Source organism: Astatotilapia calliptera, chromosome 5, assembly GCF_964374335.1.
Source record: "Astatotilapia calliptera chromosome 5, fAstCal68.1, whole genome shotgun sequence".
Classification (NCBI taxonomy): Eukaryota; Metazoa; Chordata; class Actinopteri; order Cichliformes; family Cichlidae; genus Astatotilapia; species Astatotilapia calliptera.
This window is the reverse complement of record NC_137426.1, coordinates 23,291,133-23,316,576: the sequence shown is the minus strand read 5'-3', so window position 1 is coordinate 23,316,576 and position 25,444 is coordinate 23,291,133. Positions and strand designations below refer to the sequence as shown.

General features: G+C 39.5%; 2 protein-coding genes and 2 long non-coding RNA genes across 5 annotated transcripts; 2 read left to right on the top strand and 2 right to left on the bottom strand.

Moving 5' to 3' along the window:
- Positions 1-98: 98 nt before the first annotated feature.
- Positions 99-14,294, top strand: ankrd52b (ankyrin repeat domain 52b). Of its 2 annotated transcripts, XM_026168213.2 has the most exons (28): positions 99-260; positions 1,307-1,390; positions 1,513-1,591; positions 1,739-1,809; positions 1,901-2,101; positions 2,381-2,468; positions 3,099-3,241; positions 4,603-4,815; positions 4,908-4,986; positions 5,099-5,213; positions 5,370-5,452; positions 5,555-5,666; positions 6,082-6,150; positions 6,225-6,365; positions 6,848-6,904; positions 7,200-7,311; positions 7,406-7,477; positions 7,579-7,780; positions 7,972-8,059; positions 10,663-10,780; positions 10,909-11,128; positions 11,317-11,404; positions 11,503-11,586; positions 11,969-12,114; positions 12,350-12,432; positions 12,757-12,839; positions 13,317-13,408; positions 13,510-14,294. In XM_026168213.2, the coding sequence occupies exons 1-28, from the start codon at positions 234-236 to the stop codon at positions 13,698-13,700; spliced, it is 3,141 nt and encodes a 1,046-aa protein (XP_026023998.1). In that variant the 5' UTR covers positions 99-233; the 3' UTR covers positions 13,701-14,294. The 2 variants fall into 2 exon arrangements, 1 of the variants encoding a protein (XP_026023998.1); XR_013909034.1 differs by lacking the exon at positions 13,510-14,294 and having other exon boundaries at positions 12,350-12,533.
- On the bottom strand, positions 11,644-16,426 carry LOC145428727 (uncharacterized). The gene is made up of 2 exons (XR_013909035.1): positions 16,260-16,426; positions 11,644-12,091 (listed from the first exon to the last, which is right to left on the bottom strand). It is a non-coding gene; the product is annotated as an uncharacterized LOC145428727 (long non-coding RNA).
- On the bottom strand, positions 12,725-13,413 carry LOC145428728 (uncharacterized). The gene is made up of 2 exons (XR_013909036.1): positions 13,300-13,413; positions 12,725-13,201 (listed from the first exon to the last, which is right to left on the bottom strand). It is a non-coding gene; the product is annotated as an uncharacterized LOC145428728 (long non-coding RNA).
- Positions 16,323-25,144, top strand: npepl1 (aminopeptidase like 1). The gene is made up of 12 exons (XM_026168242.2): positions 16,323-16,472; positions 17,605-17,790; positions 17,993-18,163; positions 18,275-18,364; positions 18,736-18,817; positions 19,448-19,590; positions 20,182-20,259; positions 20,556-20,656; positions 20,878-21,001; positions 21,111-21,287; positions 22,106-22,216; positions 24,169-25,144. Exons 1-12 carry the CDS (start codon positions 16,323-16,325, stop codon positions 24,325-24,327), a joined length of 1,572 nt encoding a protein of 523 aa, XP_026024027.1. The 3' UTR covers positions 24,328-25,144.
- The last annotated feature ends 300 nt before the right edge of the window (positions 25,145-25,444 follow it).

Genomic DNA, 25,444 nt, shown 5'->3' with positions numbered 1-25,444 from the left:
ACCAAAATTTACATTACTAACATTACTACTATTAACATTACGTCAAAGACAGCCAAAGAAAAAAAACACTTAAATCACGTTTCTTTAACTTTTCTCGCGATGTTCTGGGAGCTTTGCTGTATACAATCCCAGCTGCTATCTAAGCTAAAGCTAAATTAGCTGCTACTTATTGATTGCAATGTAGTCAAGTTCACACCAAGTATCAGTGAAGGGGCTTCACGGGTGGTTGGGATATGGAGTTAAGAAATATCAAGGACCAGGTAGTAAATACAGCTTTTTCTGAACTTAACATTAAATAACCTGTCGGTTCTCACAACTGCAATCAGCTGGCTAGTCATGTTAGCGGCGTGACGAGCAAAGTTTTCTGCAAGGATGGCTAATGTCACAGACTCCTCACCCCGTAAAGATACATGTAGTTTAAGCTGGAGTTTCTGTAGAGTTAGATGTCTAATGCATTAATTTTGCAATGTACTTAGAAACTGTATCATTATGATCATTGGTATTCCTGTAAATACAGTTGAAAACCCACAAAAATTATTGTAAATATACATTTCACATATATTTGTCGTTTGTACAGTGGTTAGATTTGATTAGTCCACACTTAATTATGTGCCACTGCATTCTGAATATTCCCAGTAGGAAGAAAATGGATGTGTGGGTGGACGTGCTTGAGACAGTTCAGTTTCTTTTTCTTTAGTGACATGTGACAAATTAAAATGCTTGTTGTTTTTTCTTCGGTTGTCTTTGAAGCAGGCTTCATAAGTCTAATTATACTTTTTACGAAAGTCAACTGAGTCATTGTAATCTTTCCTGTACAGTGCATAACAAATTTATTACACCAACTGTCATAAAAACAAGAAAACACAGATATAGTTTTAGAAATCTGTCAAAATAATTATGTAGTTGGTCATTAGGCAGATAAACTGAATTCACATTTTTCTACCTAAATTTGAGCCTGCACATTTATCTGAGAAGCCAGATAGGTCATTCAACAAGTAAAACAAATTTTTCCATTTTGGAATAACTTAATTAATAATTAAATTAAATAACTTTAATTTGGTATCTTAATCAAAAACTAATGATGTGCTTTACAATTTTTTCAGCTTTTTTGTAAAAAAGTAAATTTGAAACTTTGTGGGTAACCACATTACTTATATTTTAGTGTTAAAAATATAGCTTTGATGAAAGAGGTTGTGCATGTATGTATTTATGTCCCTGTAGTTTTTGATTTTCATGTTGAATTGGTCCTATATGTATATGTCTACAAAAAAGTTGTTTGATTTACCTGTACTAATTTTTCTTTCAGTCCCCATTGGTCCAGGCCATATTCAGCCGGAACACAGAAGATGTGACATTTTTACTGAACCACAAAGAAGATGTCAACTCACTGGTAGTGTTACTCAGTTTTAATTCAGGAGTTGTGTTACAAATTACAACATGCTGAAGGCTACTTGCGATTGCACATTAAATTTGTATTTAGACTATAATTTTATATATTTTTTTAAATCTCAGGACCAAGAACAAAGCACACCACTACATGCTGCTGCTTATATGGGCGATGTCATTGTTATGGACCTACTTATTAGTTCAGGTAAAAGACAAAAAAAATTGTGTGGTTGTAAGAACAAAATATTTGTTGTAATGACTGATATAAATTAGTCGTATGCAAAAGAACTGTAATACCTCAAAACTGCACAAGCAATAAAACCTAGTTTTGCTTTTTTGTGCTCTCTTACAGGTGCAAATGTCAACGCCAAGGACCAGGGGTTGCTGACTCCTTTACACCGAGCAGCTGCCTCAAGAAATGAAGTAAATTACTATTGTCAAATGGATTTTAAAAAGTCAGTGACAGTTAGCTCTTAATGTTAGACTTATCCTTTTATTTTGTTTTTCCTGTCAGAGGGCTGTGGAGCTATTGCTGAAACACAAAGTAGAGGTTAATGCACGGGACAAGTTCTGGCATACACCCCTGCACATGGCAGCTGCAAACTGGGCTACAGGTTGTGCCAAAGCCCTGATACCACATGTTTGCAGCCTGGATGTAACTGACAAGGCAGGAAGGACACCGCTACATCATGCAGCGCACAGTGGTCATGGGGAGGTAAGCTGAAGAGTCTTCTTACTGACGTTTAACTATTTTAAAACTATTAAAAGCTATCTTTTTATTTGGTGTTTTTTAATAGGTAACATTTATGATATTTTATATTATTATATATAACATTTTACATTGATTTCCATTAGGAAAGTGAATGATACGTTTCTGGGGTTTGAGTAATTGTTGCAGCACGTTTAAAAAAAATTACCTGTTAGGTTGTATTCATCAGCATAGATGAGTTTACATAGATGAAGTGGCTACATCCTGATATTGTGCCTTTAACAGATGGTGAACGTGTTCCTGCGTAAAGGTGCAAATGCATGTGCCAAGGACAAGAAGGAAAGGCAAGCAGTCCACTGGGCTGCATCCCTCGGTGAGTAGAGACGCTCCTAGCAGACACAAATGTATCTTGAATGTAATTTTCTTTTATGAGTTTTAAAGAATAACAGAAGTCTTCTAGTAACTAACAGTATGTACAAACTGGAAGGGATTGGCCTTGACCTTAACAGTGGGATGCTTTTGGGATAAAATAACACTTTCTGTTGTCATCACCAGTGTATGTTTTGTGCTTGGCTGAAAACACAATTGTAAGTGTGCAAGAGTCCTTTAACAGAAAGGAGAGGTCAGAGGTTTAAATGTGAGATATTTTAAATCTTTATACAGTAGTTTCTATATGTTGACAATACACACCACACTTGTAACAATCATAGTTTCTAAGCTACAAGTCTTTCTGTCAACTTTCGACCAGTAAATTATTCAGTTGACCTTGAAGTTTTATCAGAATTCATTCAAAACTTTTCTTGTTTATAGACAAGATAACACACATGCATTCAAATGCTACCAAACACATAACCAGTGTATTCAAATGAGACCAGCTGTTGGCCAGACTGTGTGCCGTTTAATCCAGCTGTGTAACTAGCAAGTGTTGAGATGTACTAGCGTCACAAATATTTGTAGTAAATATGAATCTCTCGCTCTTGTTTTTTTCTTTTTTTTTTCTAAGGACATTTGGAGGTTGTGAAGCTGCTGTTGTCTCACAGTGGAGATGTGATGTGCAAAGACAAGCGTGGTTACACTCCACTCCACGTTGCAGCTGCCGGCGGACATTTAGACGTAGTCAAATATCTGCTGAGACTGGGGGTGGAGGTAAAGTCTACTGTGGTTGGGATACATTGCTTTTCCCACAATATATCCTCCGAAGAACCGAAGACAAAAAAGTATCTTTCAGTTTAACTTTTTGTTGTGATTTGCTGCCTCTTTGGCGCTAAAAGAGGCCATGAGATGTCAATGAAAAGCCCAGGATGTCCTCTGTTCAGCACATCAGGACTTAGTAGGTTAGCTTAAATAAATCAAAAGATAATCAAAACAAATTTCCATTACAGAGGAATAAAAGAATAAGCTGGATCTCAGGAGGATATAGTTGGTATTTTTTTAATGTTTGGTTTATTATGTGCAGGACAAAAAGTTTTAAATATGTTTAAGCTTTCTGCTGAGTTTCTTTTTCAGAATTAAGATATTGAGACACTTTCTGCTCAATTTTAAACCCCAAACCAGACAGTCAGTGGTAATAAATGGTTTGATAAAAGGTGAGGCATAAATAACTTGTGTTGTGTGGAGCTCCAGGATTGGCTTTATGTTGTTTTCCAGGCTGTACCAACACTTATGCTGCTGCATTGTGAGTGAATCCAAAATAGATGCATAAATTCAGTACTTGCCCCCTTCCTGATTTCCTTTTTTTTTCTTTGCACATATGTCACACTTACATGTTTCAGATCATCAAATTTTTTAATTAGACAGAATTAAACAGAAATAACCAAGGTAAATACAAAATGTAGTTTTTAAATAATGATTTCATTTATGAAGAAACAAAAAACTATTCAAACCTACCTGGCCCTGTTTGAAAAAGTTAATGCCCGCCCTTGTTGCACTATGAAATAACTGAATAATCATGTTTTTTTGGAAAGCTGAGTTCAAGTTCATTACTGCACCCAGACCTAATTAGTGCCAGACCCACTGAATCAAGTCACTTAAATGGAACCTGTCTCACAAAGTGAAACAGGCTAAAAGATCTCAAAAAGAAAGGCATCATGCAGCGAGCTAAAGAAATTCAACAACTGATGACAAGTCTGGAAAGAGTTAACATTTCCATTTTTAGCCATTTATAAATGGCTATAATAGTGTTTTTCACACAGGGCCAGGTAGATTTGGATACCTTTTTCGCTTAATAAATTAAATCATAATTTAAAGACTGCAGTTTGTATTTACTCAGGTTATCTGTCTAATATTACATTTTTTGATGATCTGAAATATGAAATCTGGAAGGGGGCAAATACTTCTTTACATTTTTTATTTCTTTTTTAAAACCTCACATATAATGATCTACGTCAGCCGCCCACTGATATAATCTGCAGTATTTCTTGGGCATATGGCTCTTGTTATTTACAGCAAACTGTTTTATACTCCATTGGTTTATGTATTTGTCTATATATTTTGATATCTGCTTCCAGATTGATGAGCCCAACATTTTTGGGAACACAGCGCTCCACATGGCCTGTCACACAGGGCAAGACACTGTGGCCACTGAACTGGTGAACAGTGGCGCCAGCATCAACCAACCCAACTACAACGGCAACACACCATTACATCTGGCAGCTGCCTCCTCCAGTGGGGTGTTGTGTCTTGAGCTCCTAGTCAACAATGGTGCTGATGTCAGCGTACAGGTTAAAAGGATGATAAATAAGAAAATAATCATCTATTGGTTGAGGGGTAATTGGCTGGAAGACTGAATGTTTTCTTTTTGTCTAATAAACAGAATAAGAAAGACATGAGCCCTTTACATATGGCTGCAATGCACGGACGCTTCACTGGCTCGCAGATTCTCATCCAAAATGGTAACAAAGTGCAAAATTTGGTGTAATGTGACTGATAATGAAAAGGGTTCTTAAAATATCTAAGCTCGAGAGACACCTATCCACGCATTTTTTTTCCCTCCCACTTACACAGGGGGAGAGATCGATTGTGTTGACAGTAATGGAAACGCTCCTCTTCATGTTGCTGCCAGACATGGTCAGGAGCTGCTGGTCAGTACTCTGCTGACAAACGGTGCTGATAAAGGCAGGTAGGTCTGTGAGTCATTGATCAGTTGTATAAAATGTATTCAAAATTATGACATCCTTGCCTCCTCGCAACCCCCTTGCAGTGACTCTGTCGCTGTCAAGTAGCTTTCCAACTTGGCACATACTTACCAAACGTAACAATGTCATCATCTCTGCAGACAGGGAATTAATGGGATGCTTCCACTGCATTTGGCGGCGCTCTACGGCTTTCCAGACTGTTGTCGCAAGTTACTGTCTAACGGTGAGAATCTGTTTTGAGTCACCCCGTTTCAGAATCACATTTCTTTCTTGTTACATTTTAATTACTAACACCAGCTCGTTTCTGTTGTTCGTCTTTGTTCAGGCCAGTTTTACAACATGGCGCCAATGCTGACGAATGACCAAAGTGTGGGGTTCGACATAAACATGTTAGATGATCATGGAAGGACGTGCCTGCATGCAGCTGCATCTGGAGGGTGAGTGGTGCAGACTCTAAGTAAATGCTTTTAATAGCTGGCACAATTTTGTCCTCGTGCACTTGTAAATAGAAGTCTGAATTATAAGTGCATCCATGTATGACAAGTATTATTAGTCATCAGTAGCTGTGTAAATTTCAGAACATAGTAATGTTGTGAATTTTCTGTGTTGTTCAGCCACAACACAGAGGTCAGTCGGCGATACAATACGAATGTCAAAGGAGGGTAAAACTATTGTAAAGATCGTAATGCCAATTATTTGTTGTGTTGTTTTCCGAGTCATAAGGTTTGAGGCAGAAATAAATCAACAGAAAATGAGCTTAAATGATAAACTTCAGAAATATTTGTGAGCTATGCACTGCACTTGTGAGACACTTGGTTCTCAGTTGAAGTCTTTATTTTTTTTATTTTGCAGGAATGTCGAGTGTGTTAATTTGCTGTTAAGCAGCGGTGCTGAGCTGGATATAAAAGACAATTTGGGAAGGTAAGCAGTCCTGAATGGCTGGAGGTAAGAACTGAACTTTGGTGTTACCTGATGTGTCCTGTTTTGCTTTGCAGATCTCCTCTGCACTACGCTGCAGCAAATGGGAACAGCCAGTGCACCATCTCCCTGGTGAGAGCTGGTGCAGATGTCAATGAGCTGGATCTGACGGGCTGCAACCCCCTGCACTATGCTGCTGCTTCACACACCTTCTCTGGGTAAGAGTCTTTACTGACATTTTAAATTTGCACATTTCACTCAACAACATGAAAGCATGGATCCATCCTACCTTGTATAAATCGTTCAGGCTGCTGATGGTGGTGTAACGTGTGGCAGAATTTTCTTGACTCGCTTTGGACCATTTTGCACCAATTAATATTTTTTAAACACCACAGCCTACATGAGTATAGCTCCTGACGATGTTTACATTATACTCATCTTCTGATGGCTCCTTCCAGCAAGATAAAACAATCTGTGACAAAGCTTGAAATCTGGTTTCCTGAACATGACAATGAGTTCACTGCACTCAGGCGACTTCCAGTAAAGCACCTTTGGAGTGTGGTGGAACGAGAGATGCTCACTGTGGATGTGCAGGCGACAAATCAGCAGCAACTGTGTGATGCTGTTATGGACCAATATGAGGAATGTTTCCGGCACTTTGTTGAAGTAGCTTAAAAAGTGCTCATCTTTTTTTCCACAGAGGGGGTCCAAACTCTGACTCAGACGTCAACGTGGAAAAGCAACATGAAGCCTCTCTGTAAGTCATATACGTCACATTTATATATTATACTGTTTGTGCTTTACCATGCAGAATCTAGAGTAATTATCATTTTAAATTAAAATTACACAGACAATTGGAGGTAGTTTGGGTAACTTTTAGTAATGTTCTTTATCAGGAATTATTTAAAGAGTTGATAGGAACAAAATCAGAGGACAGAAAAATGACTTTAATGGAACTTGACGTTAGTTCATAAAGACACAGACTTGTACATTAACGTACATTAAACTCTTGTAAAGTTTAAGTGTTGAGACTGTGAACTTGTTTCGTTCAGGTGTTTAGACTACTTGCTTGACAACGGGGCGAACCCAACTCTGAAGAACAGCAAGGGATACAGTGCCGTTCACTATGCAGCTGCTTATGGGAACAAACAGCATTTAGAGCTGGTCAGTGGTGTCTTCTCATTTTTCATTTAGTTCATACATTTTCTTTTTAACTGACTGCAATCTGGACCTATTTGGAATTCTGTTACTTTTCCAGCTCTTGGAAATTTCTTTCAACTGTCTTGAGGAGGCTGAAAGTAATGTTCCAGTCAGCCCTTTGCACTTAGCTGTGAGTATAAAGTAAAAACCTTGAAAATTATGCAACTAGCAGAGGTCCTGCTAGTTTACATGCTTTCAACTGTATTGTCTTCATGCATTTTGTCACTGCAGGCATATTTTGGCCACTGTGAAGCTCTGCGTTTGCTTTGTGAGACATTAGTGAGTCTGGATGTGCGGGACATTGAAGGCCAAACTGCCCTCCACCTCGCTGCTCAGAAGGGCTTCTCCCCATGTGTAGAAGTACTGTTGAAACATCAAGCCTCCTACACACTGAAGGAGCACAAGCACAAGTGGACAGCTCTTCACACTGCAGGTGTGTGCATCTCAGTACATATTTGTGCCCATACAATAATGCTTAAGTGTGTTTATCTTGTATTTTTTAGTGCCCCATTGATGGATTTGGGTTGATTTTGTTCTGAAAGTAAACAATGCAGCTTTTTGGTTAAGATTTGTTTTTTCTTTTAAACTTATGTTTTTATCTTTGTGTCCCTTCTGCTCGAGCAGCTGCTGAGGGCCAAGTGGACTGTATCCTCCTGTTAGTTAACATGGAACAAAGTGCTGACATCATTGACAGCCCAGACACACAGGGACAGTGAGTCACTTTGCATCTTTTAATTTGTGTTCGGTGTATTTATTTATTTATTAGTCACGTAAACATGGTTATTTGTGGGCGATTTTAATTATTTATTGTGACATGACACTTATAAAGTAAATAGTCTTCAGCAGTGTGTGTCATGGTCCAACCAGATTAAATTTTCATTAAACTGATACTGATTGCGTGATAACAAGGTAAGCGCAGAAAGGAACAGATTTTATCAGGCATTAAAGCAACGGTTGTGTATATTGATAATAAATTGTCTTTTAAGGTAGTAAAATAAAATAAGAAGATAAACAATTAAGTATTGAACATCTACGAGAAACCGCAAAAGGATGCAAATAACCATGAGGGATTTATGCTTCTGTGAAAAGCTGAAGCAAAAGTCATCGTGTCATGCAGTCTGAGGCTATTGTGATTGGCCTGTTTCTTACCGTCGATTCCTCCTGTGCATTTCTGGCTACTTTTTTGCAAAAACTACTGGAACATATGTGAGGGAATGTAAAAAGAAGTGAAAAACTCGAGTGTCAAATATGATTAGCTTTCGTTGAAAAAACAAAAAACCACGGGAACACAATGTGTCTGAGTGTGTTCGCTCAGACACCATATGAGCGAAAATAACTTGAAACACAACTTTCTTTCTTTTTTTTTATTTTTATAAAGCTCTGACTTGTATTATGAGTATGAGTCTGTGGTCTGAAAGAGAGTCCTGTAACTCTGTCTGCAAAATATAGTATATAATGACCAATGTTGGGCAATTAATTATATAGTTACTTCTTCAAAAAAGTTACTGAGTTTTGCAAACAACAAAGTTTTTTTTGCAGCTGTTTACCTAAAAATGCTGCCAAGGCATTTTTTTTTAAAATAAACATTTCAAACTATTTACAGAACAATCAGCTGTTCTGCATCAAATCTGATGCCACACAAATGATTTGTGCCACTCCAAAAAATTATTTCTATCCACTATAATAAAAAGGAGAACAACAGGCTGATACCTGCAGGCCTGACAACAGGAGATGTATCACTTCTGTAACACCTGTAGCACTCAGCAGTCGCCTCATTGTTCTGTTGTTTTTCTGGCGTTGTTTTCGCTCACAGGCGGAGAGCGCTTTCAAGCGTTTTCCTTATAAGATGCCGTTTTTACTGTTTCTTCCCGCAGTAAATATAAACAACGATAGTATTCAGGAAGAAAACCAAACATTGCAGATAATATTTATCATAACTCTGGTTTTACGTGGCCTATCAACACAATTTAAAAACTGGTATAAAGTCCACACTTTTTCCGTCAATTGTTCTGTCAGTCCTGCTCACATCTCCAATGGTTGTACACGTCATTAACGTGGCTTCACTCCTCATCAGCCGCTTTGCTAGCTAAAACACCGGTGTCGGCACATAAGGACGCTGTCATAGCCTGTCAACGACGTTGATTAGCTGCGTATATACGAATGTGAATCGCGTTATTGGCTGGACTATGGGATAAGGTGGTATCGTTGTAATCCCATACTGGAGCAGCCAGTCACTCACTGACTAACACTGCAAAACAGAATTGTTAAAGTATTAGTTTCATTTCAGGTTAGATTTTTTTTTGTGCGCAACGCAGATTTTCTGTGCGCAGAGACCGTGCCAGCAGTGCGCAATTGCGCACGTGCGCAGCTTAGAGGGAACATTGATCCCCACAAGGAGTGAAGACCTGTGAGGAGAAAATAGTCCCAGTATTGTGTTAGTTTTTATTGGGCTGGCACTGATTATAAAACAGCCTCTTAGGTTCTACAAAGATTCACCACATGAGTCTTAGGCTACGTTCACACTGCAGGTCTCAATGCTCAATTCCAATTTTTTGATCAAATACGATATTTTTGTCTGCTTGTTCACACTACAAATAAAATGCGACAGCAAACGCGCTCTAGTGTGAACCCTCAAAGTGGCCGCATGCGCAAAAGAAGACGTCACACACAACGCGCTCTGTTTAGACCCAGAGCAAACTATATTGTTTGACTCATGGCCGTTAATATAAAGACTTCGGACTTTACGTTTCCCAATTTTTGCTTTAAGTTATTTTGTTATTTACATAATAATGTAAATAACCTAATAATTATCCTTATTGCTGTTTTAGAGGAGCGGTGTTTCAAAGGATAGTTGCAGATTTCTGTCAGAATCTGCAGATTATACAGTATAAATAAAATGTTCATGTTTCTCCAACGTTGTCTTCCCAACAGTTTCACTGACATCTACACTGGATGGCCAGGAAGCGTTCACGATGTCTTCTCGGGCGCTTCTCCGGAGCTGATAATTGGCGCCTTGTCTTGTGTCAGTGACGTAAAAGACGGATTTAATGCGAATTGACCATTCAAACAGCAGTCGCTTTCTAAAACATCGGATATGTATCGGATTCAGTACCACATATGAAAGTGACCCAGATCAGATTTGAAAATATCGGATTTGTGCCGTTCACACTGTCATACCATGATCGGATTTGGGTCGCATAGGGTCAAAAAAATGGGATTTGATGCGCTTTCGCCTGCAGTGTGAACGTAGCCTAAATCAGCAGATAGTTGAAGTGACAGAATCATGCCTACAACTGAATTCTGCTTGTTGTACAGGACGGCTCTCATGCTGGCAGCTCTCGGTTGCCACACCGACTGTGTCCACATACTGCTGGAGAAAAATGCAAAGCCTGATGCTGCAGACAAACAAGGCTTCACTGCTTTACACCGAGCTGTGAGTGTGTGCATGTCGCACGTCACTTCTTTTCATTGCACTCAATAATTATTGCAAATAGAAGATTATACCTTTACCACCACCCTCGTGCCTCCTGTCACATGATATCTTGTGTACTCATCCTGCAGGTCATAATGGGCAGTGAGGAGTGTGTGTCTGCTCTGCTGGAACATGGAGCTTCTGCTCTGTGCCGAGACTCTAGGGGGAGGACCCCGCTGCACCTCGCAGCATCCTGTGGTCACACGGAGCTGCTCCGCTCTTTGCTAAAGGCTGCAAAGAAAGCTGACCCTCTGGACTCCATGCTGGACTACAAAGGCTACACACCCACTCACTGGGCTGCCTACCATGGTGAGACATCAGAGCAGCACTTCATGTCAAATGAGCAGTTTATAATTAAGCCGTTTTAACACAATAGACCTGCCTGTTCATACATCATTTTTGTGTATCATGAGACACTGCGTTTTATTGTGCATTAAGTCATTTAAATAAAAATGTAAACATCAATTATGTCTCTATTTGTTTCCAACCTTTCTTAGGTCATGACGGATGTTTATGCATTTTACTTGAAAACAAACTTTTTAGCATCCAGGAAGGAAGTCTCTTCACCCCATTGCACTGTGCTCTGTGAGTTATTATGTGCGCACACATGCTTTTTAGAAGTCAGCTTAAATAAATTTAGTGTAGTTCTTCACATTTTAAACACCTCTGTTTGCCACATGCAGAGTTAAAGGACACGAAGCTGCAGCAGACCTTCTAGTGAAGACTTTTGGCCCTCAAATTGTCAGCATTAGTGACGCCAAAGGAAGGTAGGTAACTTTCATTCAGACGGTTTCATACAACACAGCCAGCAGGTGTCAGTAAAGTTAATGTAATAGTTTTAGGTTTATTTTACATGTGGCATACATTTCCCAGCAGTCATAATACACTGCTCATATTATTTTTTATGATTGCTACTCATTTAAAAGTGGCCTAATTTGAAATGTACAGTGTGATTTATTTATTTTTTCTCTATATTACATAAACAGGCTCTACTCGGGCTACTACTAAAGCTACAAGTTATTTTGTATGATTCGGTTTTAATGGATTTTTTTGCATCACCTTTCCCAAACTGGACAGTGTTTTCTCCTTCGTGGGCTGTGAACATTTCTGCTCATCTAGTATTTTGATGTGTTCCTTGCTTGAGTTCAGGACCCCACTGCATGCTGCTGCATATTCAGGGAACGTTGCTGGGCTGCAGCTGGTTCTGGCCCAGGGAGCACAGGTTAATGCTGTGGACCACTGTGGATGCTCTGCTCTGATGGTTGCTGCTGCCTGTGGACAGACCAGAGCTGTTGGTATGTGTGAAACAAGGAAGTCCTTTGAAATGTTTTTGTTTCTTTCTGCACCTGGAAACCTTTAAAAACTATCTAGACTATTTAGAGCTGGAGAGCTTCTTTTCTCACATCCCTCAGTGATGGTTTCTTTTAATAAACCACTTTGTTCCACTGTTGCACTGTCATGTGAAAACACCAACGAACAGCTTGAGGTGTAGTAGTCTGGGTTTGTTGATGTTTACTTCCTGTATTTCAGAGTTCTTGCTGAACAAGGCGACCCCAGACCTGACCCTGGTGGATTTCAATAACAACACAGCCCTTCACTTAGCCTGCAGCAAGGTCCCATACACACAAACAAATGGGTGCACTAAATGCATGCAGTGTCACACAAATAGTTGCATGAGTGTAGCAGGAGATCAGTTTAACATCCGTCACAGAAGGTGATTAGAAATGTAATGCATGAAAATCAAGTTTAATATGTATCATAACTGTTGTTTGTCGGCCTGTCTGGAGTATAATTCTGATTTAATTTGAACTAATTCTAATAGTAGTTTTTCTTATATGAAACCTGCATATGCATGGCTCATAATACTAAGTACTTGTTTTGAATTTCAGTGAATAAAGCGGATGGTTTTAACAACATTAACATGCTTTATTCTGCAGGGTCATGAGATGTGTGCCTTGTTAATCCTGGGAGAGATCACCGATTCCTCACTCATAAATGCAAGAAACAACGCTCTCCAAATGTGAGTTGTCTTGACGTAGCAGTCAGCTGATCTCCATAAACAGTTATCTGCAGAGACACAAGAAGGTTTCTGGTTTCTGTTTGTTGTCCAAGTATTATTGGCTGGCCACACTGGAAGCCCAGAAACATATAATCATGGTAAAAAGAAAATACACCTTCCCTGACAAAATAAAAAAATAGTCTTATCCTTAGCAGGTCTTCAAGCAGCAAAGTGCACTCTTACTGCTTCCAGGTGCTGCTAATCAAATAAAATTGATTAACTGCTTCTCAGCAAGCATGAGCAGCTCTATAAAAGGGAAGGTTTTGGCAGTTTTGCCAGTCTGGAGCATTCAGTTGTGTGTTAACACGATGTCATGCCTTGTTCTGCAGACAAAGAGAAAATGTGACAAATCTGAATGTCTGTTCTGAAAAACATAAATCTCACTGTAGTTTAATCTGTCCTCAGTGCACTGTAGTCAGACCTTTTATTCTCATGCAGGCCGCTTCACATTGCAGCAAGGAAAGGTCTGGCGACTGTTGTGCAGGTGTTACTGAGCAGAGGAGCAGCAGTCATGGCTGTAGATGAGGAAGGTAGGTTGGGATTATATTTCTGTGATAAGAATACCAAAGCAGGTATGTTCAACCTGCGGAGGATTGTGTGGGTTACTGATTTGCCTTTTTATCCTCTGCAGGCCACACGCCAGCTCTGGCCTGTGCCCCGAACAAAAACGTAGCAGAGTGTCTGGCCCTCATCCTTTCCACCATGAAGCCTTTCCCTCCCAGAGAGGCTGGTCCTAACACAGCCTCCCACTTCAGCCCCATCCTGAAGAACTGCACTATCGCTGCCTCCTGCGGGGCCAGTGGAAACCTGTGCCATGCCTGAGCACAGGACCAAATTCACACTGTCAGTCAGTGTTAGCCTGTAAGCCACTTTTGTGACAAAAATGCAGCTTCATCCCAGCGTAACCCAAAGTCACCATGAACACCTGTGGTCATGCATAGCTTTTTGTCTCTCGTGTCATGGCATTTCTATACATGACAGCATATGCTTGCTCGCCAGTAGCATAAAACCTAGTCTTACTCTAATATTAGCTTTCACATTATTCTCTCTATTAAGAGTGTAGTTATTTTAATGAAGTACTAATCTTTAGATATGAATGGAAGGTTTAAAATAAGCACACAACACAAGCCTCCCCACCTGAACCTCATCCACTATCAGTATTTACTTTTATTTAAGCAACATAATCTCAAAACTCCATGTTTGTCTTCAGTTGATACGAGTGCACAGATGCTCAGGTGTTTAGTGTCTGTGTGTGTGCGTGTGTGTTTGGCTTAGTTTTCATATTACTAGATGCTGCTTCTAAATATAAATATTTTAATATATCTAACAGGTGCTGTAAACCTTTTATGCAATTAATAGCACTATTTTCTTATCCTACGCACGGTGTAGCAAACACTACACTGATAAAAAGCCACCTATTATTCTGATATTATCATGATTTAAAACTTCAGTTAGCCTACCAGCCATAAGCATGTTTATAGTTTAAATGAGAATTTAACAACTTTAGTGTATATAGCACTCTTAAAATGAAGTTAACCTTGAAAATCCCAAATTATTGGATTAACCTCAGGTCAGTGTGTACTGTAATCCCAGTGCAATAACAAGCACTGCTCAGACTGGATGTTACATACTCGTATAAACTATGAGTAAAGTATATCAGTTCAATAATCCAGACAGAGAAATGTCAAATAAATAATCAACGCATTAGTTGCTGTGAACACTTTAAATACATTTAAAAAATTTCACAAGGCTTTAAATGTCGAGTAGAAATGGTAATTGTTGAATTAATTTCGAGTCCCAAAGCATCTTTGAATTATTTTTTCTCATAAACGTTTAAAGACCCAAAGATGATTATAATCTATCACAAACACACACATTTGAGAAGTTGGAATTAACAGATACCCAGCTTGTTTTTTTGTTTGTTTTAATGACATGCTGTATTATCAAAATTCGTGTTTGATTTAATCAGTAAAGCATGAACAGTTAGGTGAGTTATAAGGGGTTTTGTTTTTTTCTATACAAGATCTCAGTGGGGAAGAAACCCAGAGTCACAGCACGTGTTCAGGAGCTAGCGTTGATCTGTTCCTGTTAAACATTTGCAAACTTTTGTCATTGTTATAAAGAAAATTGGTGACGACAAATTAATTTAGATACATAAAATTATCTGTGCTGCTACAAACAAGCCTCACTGCCTCTCTCTTTAAAGATCAAACTTTTTATAAATAGTGTTGTGCATCAAATGTTTGCCTTTTTTTTTTAAGTCGAAGTCAAAGGCCAGACCTGCAGCTCAGCTGATGCCATTTATCCAAAAGATATTTTCTTCCTAGTTATAGCCGCTGTGTTTTCTTAAAATGCCTTTAAACTATTTGCACTCTGACATCAAAGTTTACAATTTAATGAGGGCATCTTTCCTAGGGTTATGGTGTTGTGTTTGGAGAAAAAAATAGGGAGAAAAAAATCTGTTAGGCATTTCTAAACACAATGTGTAATGAAATGTTGTGAATAACTTCAGGAATTTCCCTGTTGCAGCGTTTCATGTGAGCAAACTGTGTCTTCCGTACAAGTTACTCAAATTTGAGGATGTCACAGCTTGAAAGTGTGGTTTGGTTGTGGCTGGCATTCATAATAGGCCGGAATAAATGAATCACCACCATCTGAAGAAGTCTTGCTGTCTTTATTTTATTATTTCAAAATCTTATTAGAGTTTGATAAACGGAAGCACCGATCTGGGCTCATCGTCTTGTCTGCACCCTTGTGTTCTTCCTTAGAGATGATGCCCGCTGTGTAAGGAAACAGATTTTTGTGCTGGCTCGATTCATTTTTGTCAACGAAACTTTGAATACATCAGATTAGATTTATATGAAAATCTTTTTAATTTTGGTTTTCAGTTCAGTTAGTTTCTTGAATGAATTTGCTTGTTACCCTTTTATTGTATTAAATATTACTTTTAGTTTTGTTTATTTGTTATAGCCTGATCTTTAGCTAATCTGGAGCTGTGTGTTACACTATTCCTCTCTCACACCAACCCTCTAAATGGTCTCCATGAATCTTGTATTTAGAGCCAAAATTTGAAATTTGTGATTAAGTCGAAATGTTATGATACCTAGTGGGACATTTTGAGGTAACTCAAATAAAATTTTGACCTGTGGATGGCCAAAAAAAAAACAAAAGTGGGGGAAACACGCTTCCTTCATTTCCTGGATTATTTATTTTATTTTATAGGACTAAATTGTTCAAAGAAAAATCGTTTTGGTTTAGCTTTTGTTATTATTACTACTACATTAACTTTGGTGTAAATCACTACAGTCTGCTCTTATAGTGTTCCACCTGGTGCCTGGAGGTCGATAAAAATCGCAGCACGTCACTAAAGCCTGTCCTCACCCGGCTGCCGTCGCCGGTCCGGGGTGTCCGTCGCCGTCCACTTGAGCACCTTCAGTCACCAAAATGGCGAATGTGGTGCTGGAGTTTAAGGTTTCTGCCGGTGATTCAGAGCCACAGAGTCGCCCTGTCCTGATCATCGGGCAGCACACCAACCTGCAGCAGGTCAGCTGGAGCCAGATCAAAGGAAAACTCCAGCCGGTCGTTAGCAAAGAGGTAATCTTATAAATGATAACAAAAGCTCGGTACCGGCTAATGTTAGCGTCACGCTAAGCAAAAGTTAGCAAAAGCTAGCACAGCTAAGTTATTTCATGACACAGCTAGCGAAAAAGAGTCCAAAGGGCAAAGCTATAACGGTGTCAGTGTAGGCTACTTAGTAAGCTAAGAGCTACAATAGTCAAGAGATGTTTGCGGTCTTATTTGTTTTAGGGTTTTTTTTCCATTATCATTATTATTGTCATAATCACAATTATTATTATTATTAGTATGACCGTAGAAGTAAATCTCACAACACCAGTAATTCGTATTTTGCTTACTTCCACGGTTGCCCGGCTGTCACATAACTCCTGGATGATTGTAGGTTAGAAAAGCAGTACTTAAACCCAGACAGTGGTCATTAACCTGTCTCCGAATAGGATTTTGCAACTGGAGCATTGACGAGGTTAAAGTCCCAGTCTTCAGTATCCAGATAACTAATGCCGTACTACTGCAGCATATCGCATATGTGTAAACTTATTTTCAACATAATCGACATACTGTCGATGGAGTTTGTCCAACGTGCTCCTGGTGAGTGATTAGATCACTGGTGGTGGATTTGGTGGGCAGACTAATACGCTCAGAGTCATTGAGTGTGACAGTTTTCCAATCAGCGTCGGACTGTTTGTGTACAATGATTTGCTGAGACACTGTTGGCCTGCTCCATGAAGCGCTCTGATTATTCTGAGCATGTGTATGTACCTTCTAAGGTGATAAGTGTGAAAGCATCTGGAAACATTGTGACACTAGGAATTTTTCAAACCCAGTATCTCAAATTCCCATCACCTACTGGTTCACTTGCCTCTTATTTTAATCTGGTGGAAGCACTGTGTACATACTGCTGACTGGTTATAGTCTTTCCAAAACATTCCCAAAACCGCTTTGTAGATTCCTGTCATAAACATCTGGAATAACATATTTAATATTAATAGTGGATTATTATTACATCATCAGAGATTGTTGATTTCCCAGACTGCTTGTACTTAGTTTACAAAGAGTAAAAGAATTAGAGGATTTAACAAAAAATGTTTTTCAAAGCTTTAACATCTTTGTGGTGAGTCAGAAATGTCAATTTTTCCTCATGTTTTCTCAGATCTGGCAGGCAGCTCTGAGTGCTTTAAACCCAAACCCCACGGACAGCTGCCCCCTGTACCTCAACTATGCCACAGTGGCCGCCATTCCCTCAAGGGTCAGCAGGCACAACAGCCCGTCTTCTGCCCACTTTGTGTCCCGCCTGGTCCGTTCCTGCCTTCCCGGAGGGAATAACCGCTGCATTGTGGTCAGTATTTTCAATCAGAATTGTTTCCTGTTTGTTCTTCGGGGAAGTCAGAGGTTACTTTAAGCTACAGAACAAATCTGTTCTTTATAGATGCCCGCTTTCTGTGCCATGGGACTTCTGGGAGTCCCATGGCACTCAAATCTGGGTCATCCAGTGGTGAGGTTGTTTGCTTCACGAAGTGGCTAACACATCTGCTCTCCAGATGGTGTGTGAGCGTTCAGATGTGTTTGCATCCTGCTGTGCTATGGCCCGGGCCTTCCCCATCTTCTCTCGCCGCTCCGCATCCTCACGCAGAACTGAGAAGAAGCATGTGACCGTGGAGTTTGTGATTGTTGGGCAAGATGCCAATCCTCTGGAGGCTGCAGAGCTTGAGGTACTTTAAAGTTTTGGGTTTTAATTGTTAGTGCTGCTCATAATTGCCTTTTTTGTGTGTGTGGGTGGTCTGCCATCACTTAATGGCCTTTGTTTTTCATCCCATGTTCAGTGTCTTTCTAACGCTGCTGATGGAGTTCGACTGAGCGCTCGCATTGTGGACACTCCATGCAATGAGATGAACACAGATCACTTCTTAGATGTTAGTGAAATTCTCTGATTTGCATAAACTTTGTTAACCTGTAACACGTTTCCATGAAAACGTTACCTGTTAAGCTTCTGTGTCCTCATTTCAGTTTGCCCATTCTCACATTAGGCTATAAAGTTAAGTCAAACTGTCGTCTATTTATTGATGTTAGTAACAGAAAGTGAATATCTTAAGATATTTGTTTGCAATATCAGGAGTTAATTTCGCAAACCCATTGCATCACTTACATATCGACAATACTTTTTTATGTACACTTTAATACTTTTTAATTTTTAATTTAGAAGTAAGGAGGGTTGAAATCTGTTAAAACTAGTTTTAATATTTCTACTGCAGTTTTTCATCACAGCCATAAATTTCTGTTTCAGGAAATCAGGGCTGTGGGGAATGAACTTGGAATCACTCCAGTTATCATTCGTGGAGAGGAACTGAAACAAAAAGGGTTTGGAGGTACGACCTCTGCGCATGCCTGTGTGCTTTATTTTTAGCTTGAATTGTCACAGTTCTCCAGAATTGCTATGTCAAACTTTTTTGTTGAGTGTGCTTTAGCTAGAGAGACTCATGGTGCAACTCTAATGGAAAGAAATGGTAAACAAGAAAGTCAGCTGTGCTGTTCACTGTGTCTGGTTTCAACTGAAGACGCCAACAAGCTTTAAAGCATGGAGAGAATTTAGAAAAAAAATCTAATACATTTCTTTTTACACCTCAAATACTAAACATGCATATATACAGGAAATACTTGGTTGAGATTTCCCTAGGGACACCAGAGTGATGGATTTTTGGGACTGATCCCTAGTAGCATATTTTGAAGCTAGGCTATATATTGTTTTAGTGTTTTAGTGTTGCATATAAGAGGCCGTAATGAAGTGCTAGCTAAAATATGATCCTAAAAGGACAAATCAGTGGCAGGCTGTAGTAGCAAAAATGCACTCAATGAAAAATTGACTTATTCTTTAAGGACTAAAATGGGCACCTATAGAAAACTGTGCCTGTAAGTCAAAACATGGGTCAAAGCTTAATTGTGTAAAAGTCTGAACATTTCAGATCACTGAAAATGCTTTTCTTTCTTCACCCTCTCAGGTATTTATGGTGTTGGAAAGGCAGCAGAGCACCCTCCTGCGTTAGCGGTACTTAGTCACACTCCTCAAGGCGCTACCCAAACAATTGCATGGGTGGGCAAAGGAATTGTGTATGACACTGGTGGACTTAGCATTAAGGGAAAGGTATGCTTCTGTTTCCTGTGGAGATGATAACTAATCATCTATTTAGAAAAACAGACCTGCATGCCTCACTTGAGTATATTTTACAGTGTTACTGGGATAGCTGATAGATGAGTTGTCTGTATATAGAAATATAATTTAACAGGAATAGAAAATTATGTTAATCAAGTGGAAAAATGCAACAATATTTGGCTTAACTCATGTATTTCACCTTAACAGTGCACTGAGTCATGGTGTGTTAGCACAGAATTTGTTGTGTGTACCCCAAACATTAATCTTCACTGTGATCTTGTGGACCATGTTGCACCTCCAAAGTCTCTGTCTGCTGTAATCTCTTAAGTTTGACAACTTTCATTAAGCTCATCCACTGTCTGGGCAGTCTGGATGATCCTGGAAACCTCCACGCTGATCTTTTAAATAAACTCTAAGCCTATTCTCAGTAATCTGTTAGCAAGCAGCACCTTTTATATTCACTAGTTCAGCCAAAAAGCTTTTCTTACTGTAAATGAATTTATAGACAACTGGGTTGCTGTCCTGCTCACTGCAGAAGAGATCCATTACATGTAAATAAGTTGTGGTTTTTCCTTCTTCTAGACCACAATGCCAGGGATGAAAAGAGATTGTGGTGGAGCTGCTGCCGTTCTGGGAGCATTCAAGGCCACCATTAAACAGGTGAGGTGACAGAAGGATCCCACATCAGCTCTCACGGCTGTCATTTAGGCCTCAGTCTCAAATGACTAATTGGGAAGTAGTTGCTGGCTGTTGCTAAATGAAGCCAGTCGTAAAGAGGCTGCTGCACTAAAAACCTCTTTTTGATTGTTTTGGCTGCTTGTATTTTTTTTATTATTATTATTATTTTTTTCATATAAAGTATGTGCAACTGTGACAATCTGCTAGCAACATTGGCAGTTACAAGGAAGTTTTAGGTGCAGCACTTTATACCAGCCTCTGTCTTCTGTTTGTTTCAGGGCTTTAAGGATAATCTCCATGCAGTGTTTTGCCTCGCAGAGAACTCAGTTGGACCCGCAGCCACGCGACCTGATGATATCCACATTCTCTATTCTGGAAAGTGAGACTTTTTTTATTTATTTATTTTTAAGTAGTAATATATCATTTGCTTGGAAATTGATTTGACACACTTGGTATCAAATTACCTGTGTGGTTTGTATTCAATGTCTCTCTGCCATCAAGGTGTGACTGCACATAAACTGCGTCCGATATCATTTTCCACGCTAACTCGAGAGGAATGAATGTGGGCAGTGGTATAAAATGTCCATTCTCCCTTTAAAGGTCAGTGGAAATCAACAACACTGATGCAGAGGGCAGGCTGGTGCTGGCTGATGGAGTAGTGTATGCCAGCAAAGACCTGGCTGCTGATATTATTCTGGATATGGCTACACTGACAGGTGCACAGGTGGGTGACTCTCACTAAACCAACCACTGCAGGTGCCCAGATCAACACATTCTGTACTGTGAGGCAGGTGCTGCTTCATAGCTGAAGTCTCTTTGTTTCTGTTGCTCAGGGAATCTCCACAGGAAAGCACCACGCAGCTGTGATGACAAACAGTGAGCAGTGGGAAGCTGCAGTTGTGCGTGCGGGCCGCAGCAGCGGGGATCTCGCTCACCCTCTGGTCTACTGCCCCGAGCTGCACTTCAGCGAGTTCACCTCTGCTATGGCTGACATGAAGAACTCTGTGGCAGTAAGTGGCAAAATCCACACGCGTGGCAAGACACAATCCATATCAGACACGGAAGAATTTAAAATACAGGGATTTCACCACCTACTTCAAACAAGCTCAGTTTAGCTCGTTCATCTTGGTACTATCACATGGGTGGCTCAGGAATTTTGCACAGTATAAATTACAATGAAATTTTTATTTTATTGTTGTGTAAATCATTATATATTCCTTACTTAATGTATAATGTGTGTGTATGTGTTAGTCCCGTAGGGAAATTACTCCTCTGCATTTAACCCATTCACCCAGTGAAACAGTGGGCAGCCACCAGTGCAGCGCCCAGTGCTCAGGGGTACCTCCAGGTAGCCTTCAGTGAGCCGATCATGGGGCAACCACTTTACCTACTGAGCTATCTTTGCCCCCCATTAAGTCCTTTTAATATTGACAAAATCTGGGAGATGTGCTTCCAGAAAGTGACCTGACACAGTTGGATGAAGAGATGTGACCTCACCATTTTTAAGTTTTTACAGCACATAAAACCACTGATCTCTGCTAAAGAGAAGAAAAGAAACAGAAGATTTTATGAGTTGTATGGTTTTGTGAATTTTGTGCAGACTTGTTATCGTCAGACTCGTCGATAACAAGTGTGACGATTTTCCAAAATATCCAAGCTTAGGGCGATCCGTGATAACTCACTAACGGAGATTTCCCGCGTTAATGCGGTTATGGCGTTAATGTCATTTTAACAAAATTAACACTGACAGCATTAGTATTTTTTTCAATGGCTGTTATAATTTATTCAGGCTTGGTTGCTGAGGTGCGTGTGTGTTTTGCATTGACAGGATCGGGAGAACGCGCAGAGCTCCTGTGCTGGCCTCTTTATTGCATCTCACCTGGGCTTCGATTGGCCCGGTGTCTGGGTCCATGTTGACATTGCCGCTCCTGTTCATGCTGTGAGTATCCCATGCTTCACTGTGTGGATGTGATTTTTAAAAAGCAAGCCTATGAACACATTTTTGTTAACTAAAATAAATCATTATGTTGTTCATGTTCATACATCACCAGCAATACAGTGCGGTGCACTTAAAACACCGCCGCAGCACGCACATGGATAGAGTCTGTTTGCTGCTTTTCGTATGGCTTATTTAGTGAGTCACCAATCCACAACAGTGATAATACAGTGCAGGGTTTTCAGTTTTACTACTGTTTACGTTTATTGGATTGTGAAGTCAGGGTTGGTGGGGATTTTCTGACTTTCTGAGGAGGAAATTTCGATTCTGAATTTCCAGTTTCCTGCTTCAGATGGAGTGCAGGGTGTTTTTTGCTTCAGGTTCAAGTTGGAAATTGTAGTGCATCACTGAAGTTGTTCAGAGTACTGGCTTTAATCACACCTACAAATTTGTGCCAAGTCCTTTTTTTTTTTTTTTTTTTTTTTTTTTGTCTTTTAATTATATTCTTATTGAAGAAAGGGAAAAAAAAAAAGGGACTTGTTACAATAAAGTGCATTGACATTATTTAGTCAAAAAAAGAGAAAAGGGAAAAGAAAAAAGCAAAACCCTTTTTCTTAGTCCTTTTGTTTTACATTCTGATAGCAAAAAAATAAAATTAACTCATTGGCTTGACAATGTGTTACATAATGCAGCATGTTTAACTTATTTACAAAAACTACATTAGGTACATATTATGAAGTTGAGGGTCAACCTGACATTGTTCGATACATGGGAGATACACCAAGATACACCAATTCAGGGCTGGTCTTACCTAAATTCAGGGCGGATGGGGGACACAAAGCTAATCCATTTATTCCATATTTTGTAGAATTTGTCTTTCTGAATTTTTAAAAAGAATGTCAATCTTTCCATTTTAAATATTTCGAAAACCACATTAAACCAATCCTCAAGCGTTGGCGGAGTTGGATTTAACCACTTTCTGGTTATTGATTTTTTGCTGGCTGCTAATAGCGCTTGTAAGAGTTTTGTGTCCCCTCCCCGGACCGAGCCAGCAACCAAGCCCAAGTACAAATTTACAAAATTGATGTCAAATTTTATCTTAAAAACCTCACACAAAGTTTTATGGATTCCCAGCCAGTAATTTTTTAATTAATTTTAATTTTTAGTAATTTTTCCCAGCCAAGTCAAGTAAATATTGAGTGAAGACTCTTAAGAAGTAAAGGGCTTTGCTGAATGTTTGAGGAAGTTGGCACCAAACACCACTGTAAAGCCTCACCTCTGAGCTAAACATTAAGGAAACCTTTGACTGAGCTTATAAAACACAATCTGCAAAGACTGTGTGAGTAAAGCTGAAAGGAGAATTAGCACTGATTTAAAATGAGACTTTACCGTTATTTGACCAAACTGTCCAGCTGTGTCAATCCAGTGGTGTTTAGGTTTAGAGCGTATTCGGAAGTGCATAAAAACGAACGTGTAGAACAGGAATAAAGTGGTTGCCAGTAAATGCCGTGACGTTCTTTCTATCAGGGATGTGCATACACTTGTCTGATTTCCTTGCTACACAGAGACTAGAGGAGCTGCTTTCTGGCGTATGCTTCCTCAATCACTGCGAAACTTCCCATTGTGTTTGAACAAAACAAGATCAGCTGACCTTACTGCCTGTGACTGGTCGACCTTTAAAATAAACTGGTTTTATAACTTTCCTGCAGGTGGTTTCCTGATGCTCTGTCATGGTCTTGTGATTCAGTTCATAAACAACAGTCCTTACGCAGGCTTTCTCTCTAATAAATCTCCATATTTGTGGTTGTCTTGTGTTAGAAATTGGTTTAAACAGCTTTGTTGTGGCAACTTTTATGCTGAATCAGGTTTCCAACAAGAGATTATGGCAGCAATAACTGAATGGAAAGTGGAGGATAAGGTTATTGGTTTTTAAGAGCTTTTCTTCTCTCTTGCAGGGAGAGCGTGCCACAGGTTTTGGTGTTGCTCTGCTCATGGCCCTGTTTGGTCAGGCATCCGATGACTCCATGCTGAACCAAGTTTCTCCTCTGGGTGCAACCACCAACGCGTCCGAAGACCACATGGAGCGCGACTGCAAACGGCGAAGATTGGTCTAATGAGGGAAAGTGGGGGGGGAAAAAACACCACCCCACGGTTCACTCCCCCGACTGCTCCTGTGCCACCACACACTCAAACTGTTTAAGCAAGTGCTTGTCCAATTTAGAGATAAAATGTTTTAGAGTCTGTGTTCTGTGTTTGACTTGACCGAATAAACCAGATAAAAATGAGTCAATCAGATGTGGTATAAATGATTGTGATCAAGCACAGGCCCTCATTTGTGCTCGTTACGTGGCACTTGCCGCACTGATTGCCTCAATAGCTTCTTCATTATTCAGTTCTCATTGGTTATATTAAAATGTAAGCAAACTTCGAGTTAAATTAATTATTGATTCATTCTTCCTTTTTTTTTTTCTTGTGTTTTTACCAGATTCTACAATTAATGCAGTTGAATTTTTTTTTACCCCATACCTCAAATGTTGCTTTCCAGTGTCCATTTCATCAGCAGAAATTTTTGTAATTTCATGCTTTATGCAAACAGAGAATAACGCCATACATGTTGTACTTAGACGTTCTGAAAATCACTGGCTCAAGATCAGTGAAGATAGACGTGTTATCTTTTGTAACAACTGCACTTTGTTAACGCTTTGTATCTTTGGACTGCCTAATCTCTGGACCAAAATGAGTGCTCACTGCACTTTTTAACAGTTTCACTCTGTCACATGACTGCTGACATGCTTTGTCAGCATAAAACACACAGGCCAGACGTTAACTGTAAGTTGAAGTGTTCGTTTCCAGCACAAACAAGTTTGTTTTTTCTTCTTCTATTCGTATGACAATCGTGTTGTCCTTCAATAAAGGTGGTGCCATCTGTCATCTGCGTATGTAGATTCAGTCACTACAGAATTAATAAGCTGAAGGCTTGTTTGTTTAAACAAAACAAACAAAAACAAACAAAATGATCTTATCCCCTCACATGACTTCAGCAATGTCTATCCAACTTGGCATGCCAAGTGCTTTTATTTGTAGTGCGGTTTGCTGTGCTGGTGTCTTGTAGCAGATCCCCAGTTATCATCTTTCCCTGTCATTAAAATTTCAAAATAGCCAAACACCTAAAAAAAAAAAGTATTCAGTGCAACTCTATTTTATTTATATGTGTATATATATGTGTGTGTG

Coding starts and splice junctions, on each gene's coding strand:
- ankrd52b (XM_026168213.2), top strand. CDS start 234: ATGGAGTTAAGAAATATCAAGGACCAG. Junction 4,987..5,098: donor GCAGATTCTCATCCAAAATG/GTAACAAAGTGC, acceptor CCACTTACACAG/GGGGAGAGATCGATTGTGTT. Junction 6,905..7,199: donor AAGCAACATGAAGCCTCTCT/GTAAGTCATATA, acceptor TGTTTCGTTCAG/GTGTTTAGACTACTTGCTTG.
- npepl1 (XM_026168242.2), top strand. CDS start 16,323: ATGGCGAATGTGGTGCTGGAGTTTAAGGTTTCTGCCGGTGATTCAGAG. Junction 16,473..17,604: donor AGCCGGTCGTTAGCAAAGAG/GTAATCTTATAA, acceptor ATGTTTTCTCAG/ATCTGGCAGGCAGCTCTGAG. Junction 22,217..24,168: donor TTGCCGCTCCTGTTCATGCT/GTGAGTATCCCA, acceptor TCTCTCTTGCAG/GGAGAGCGTGCCACAGGTTT.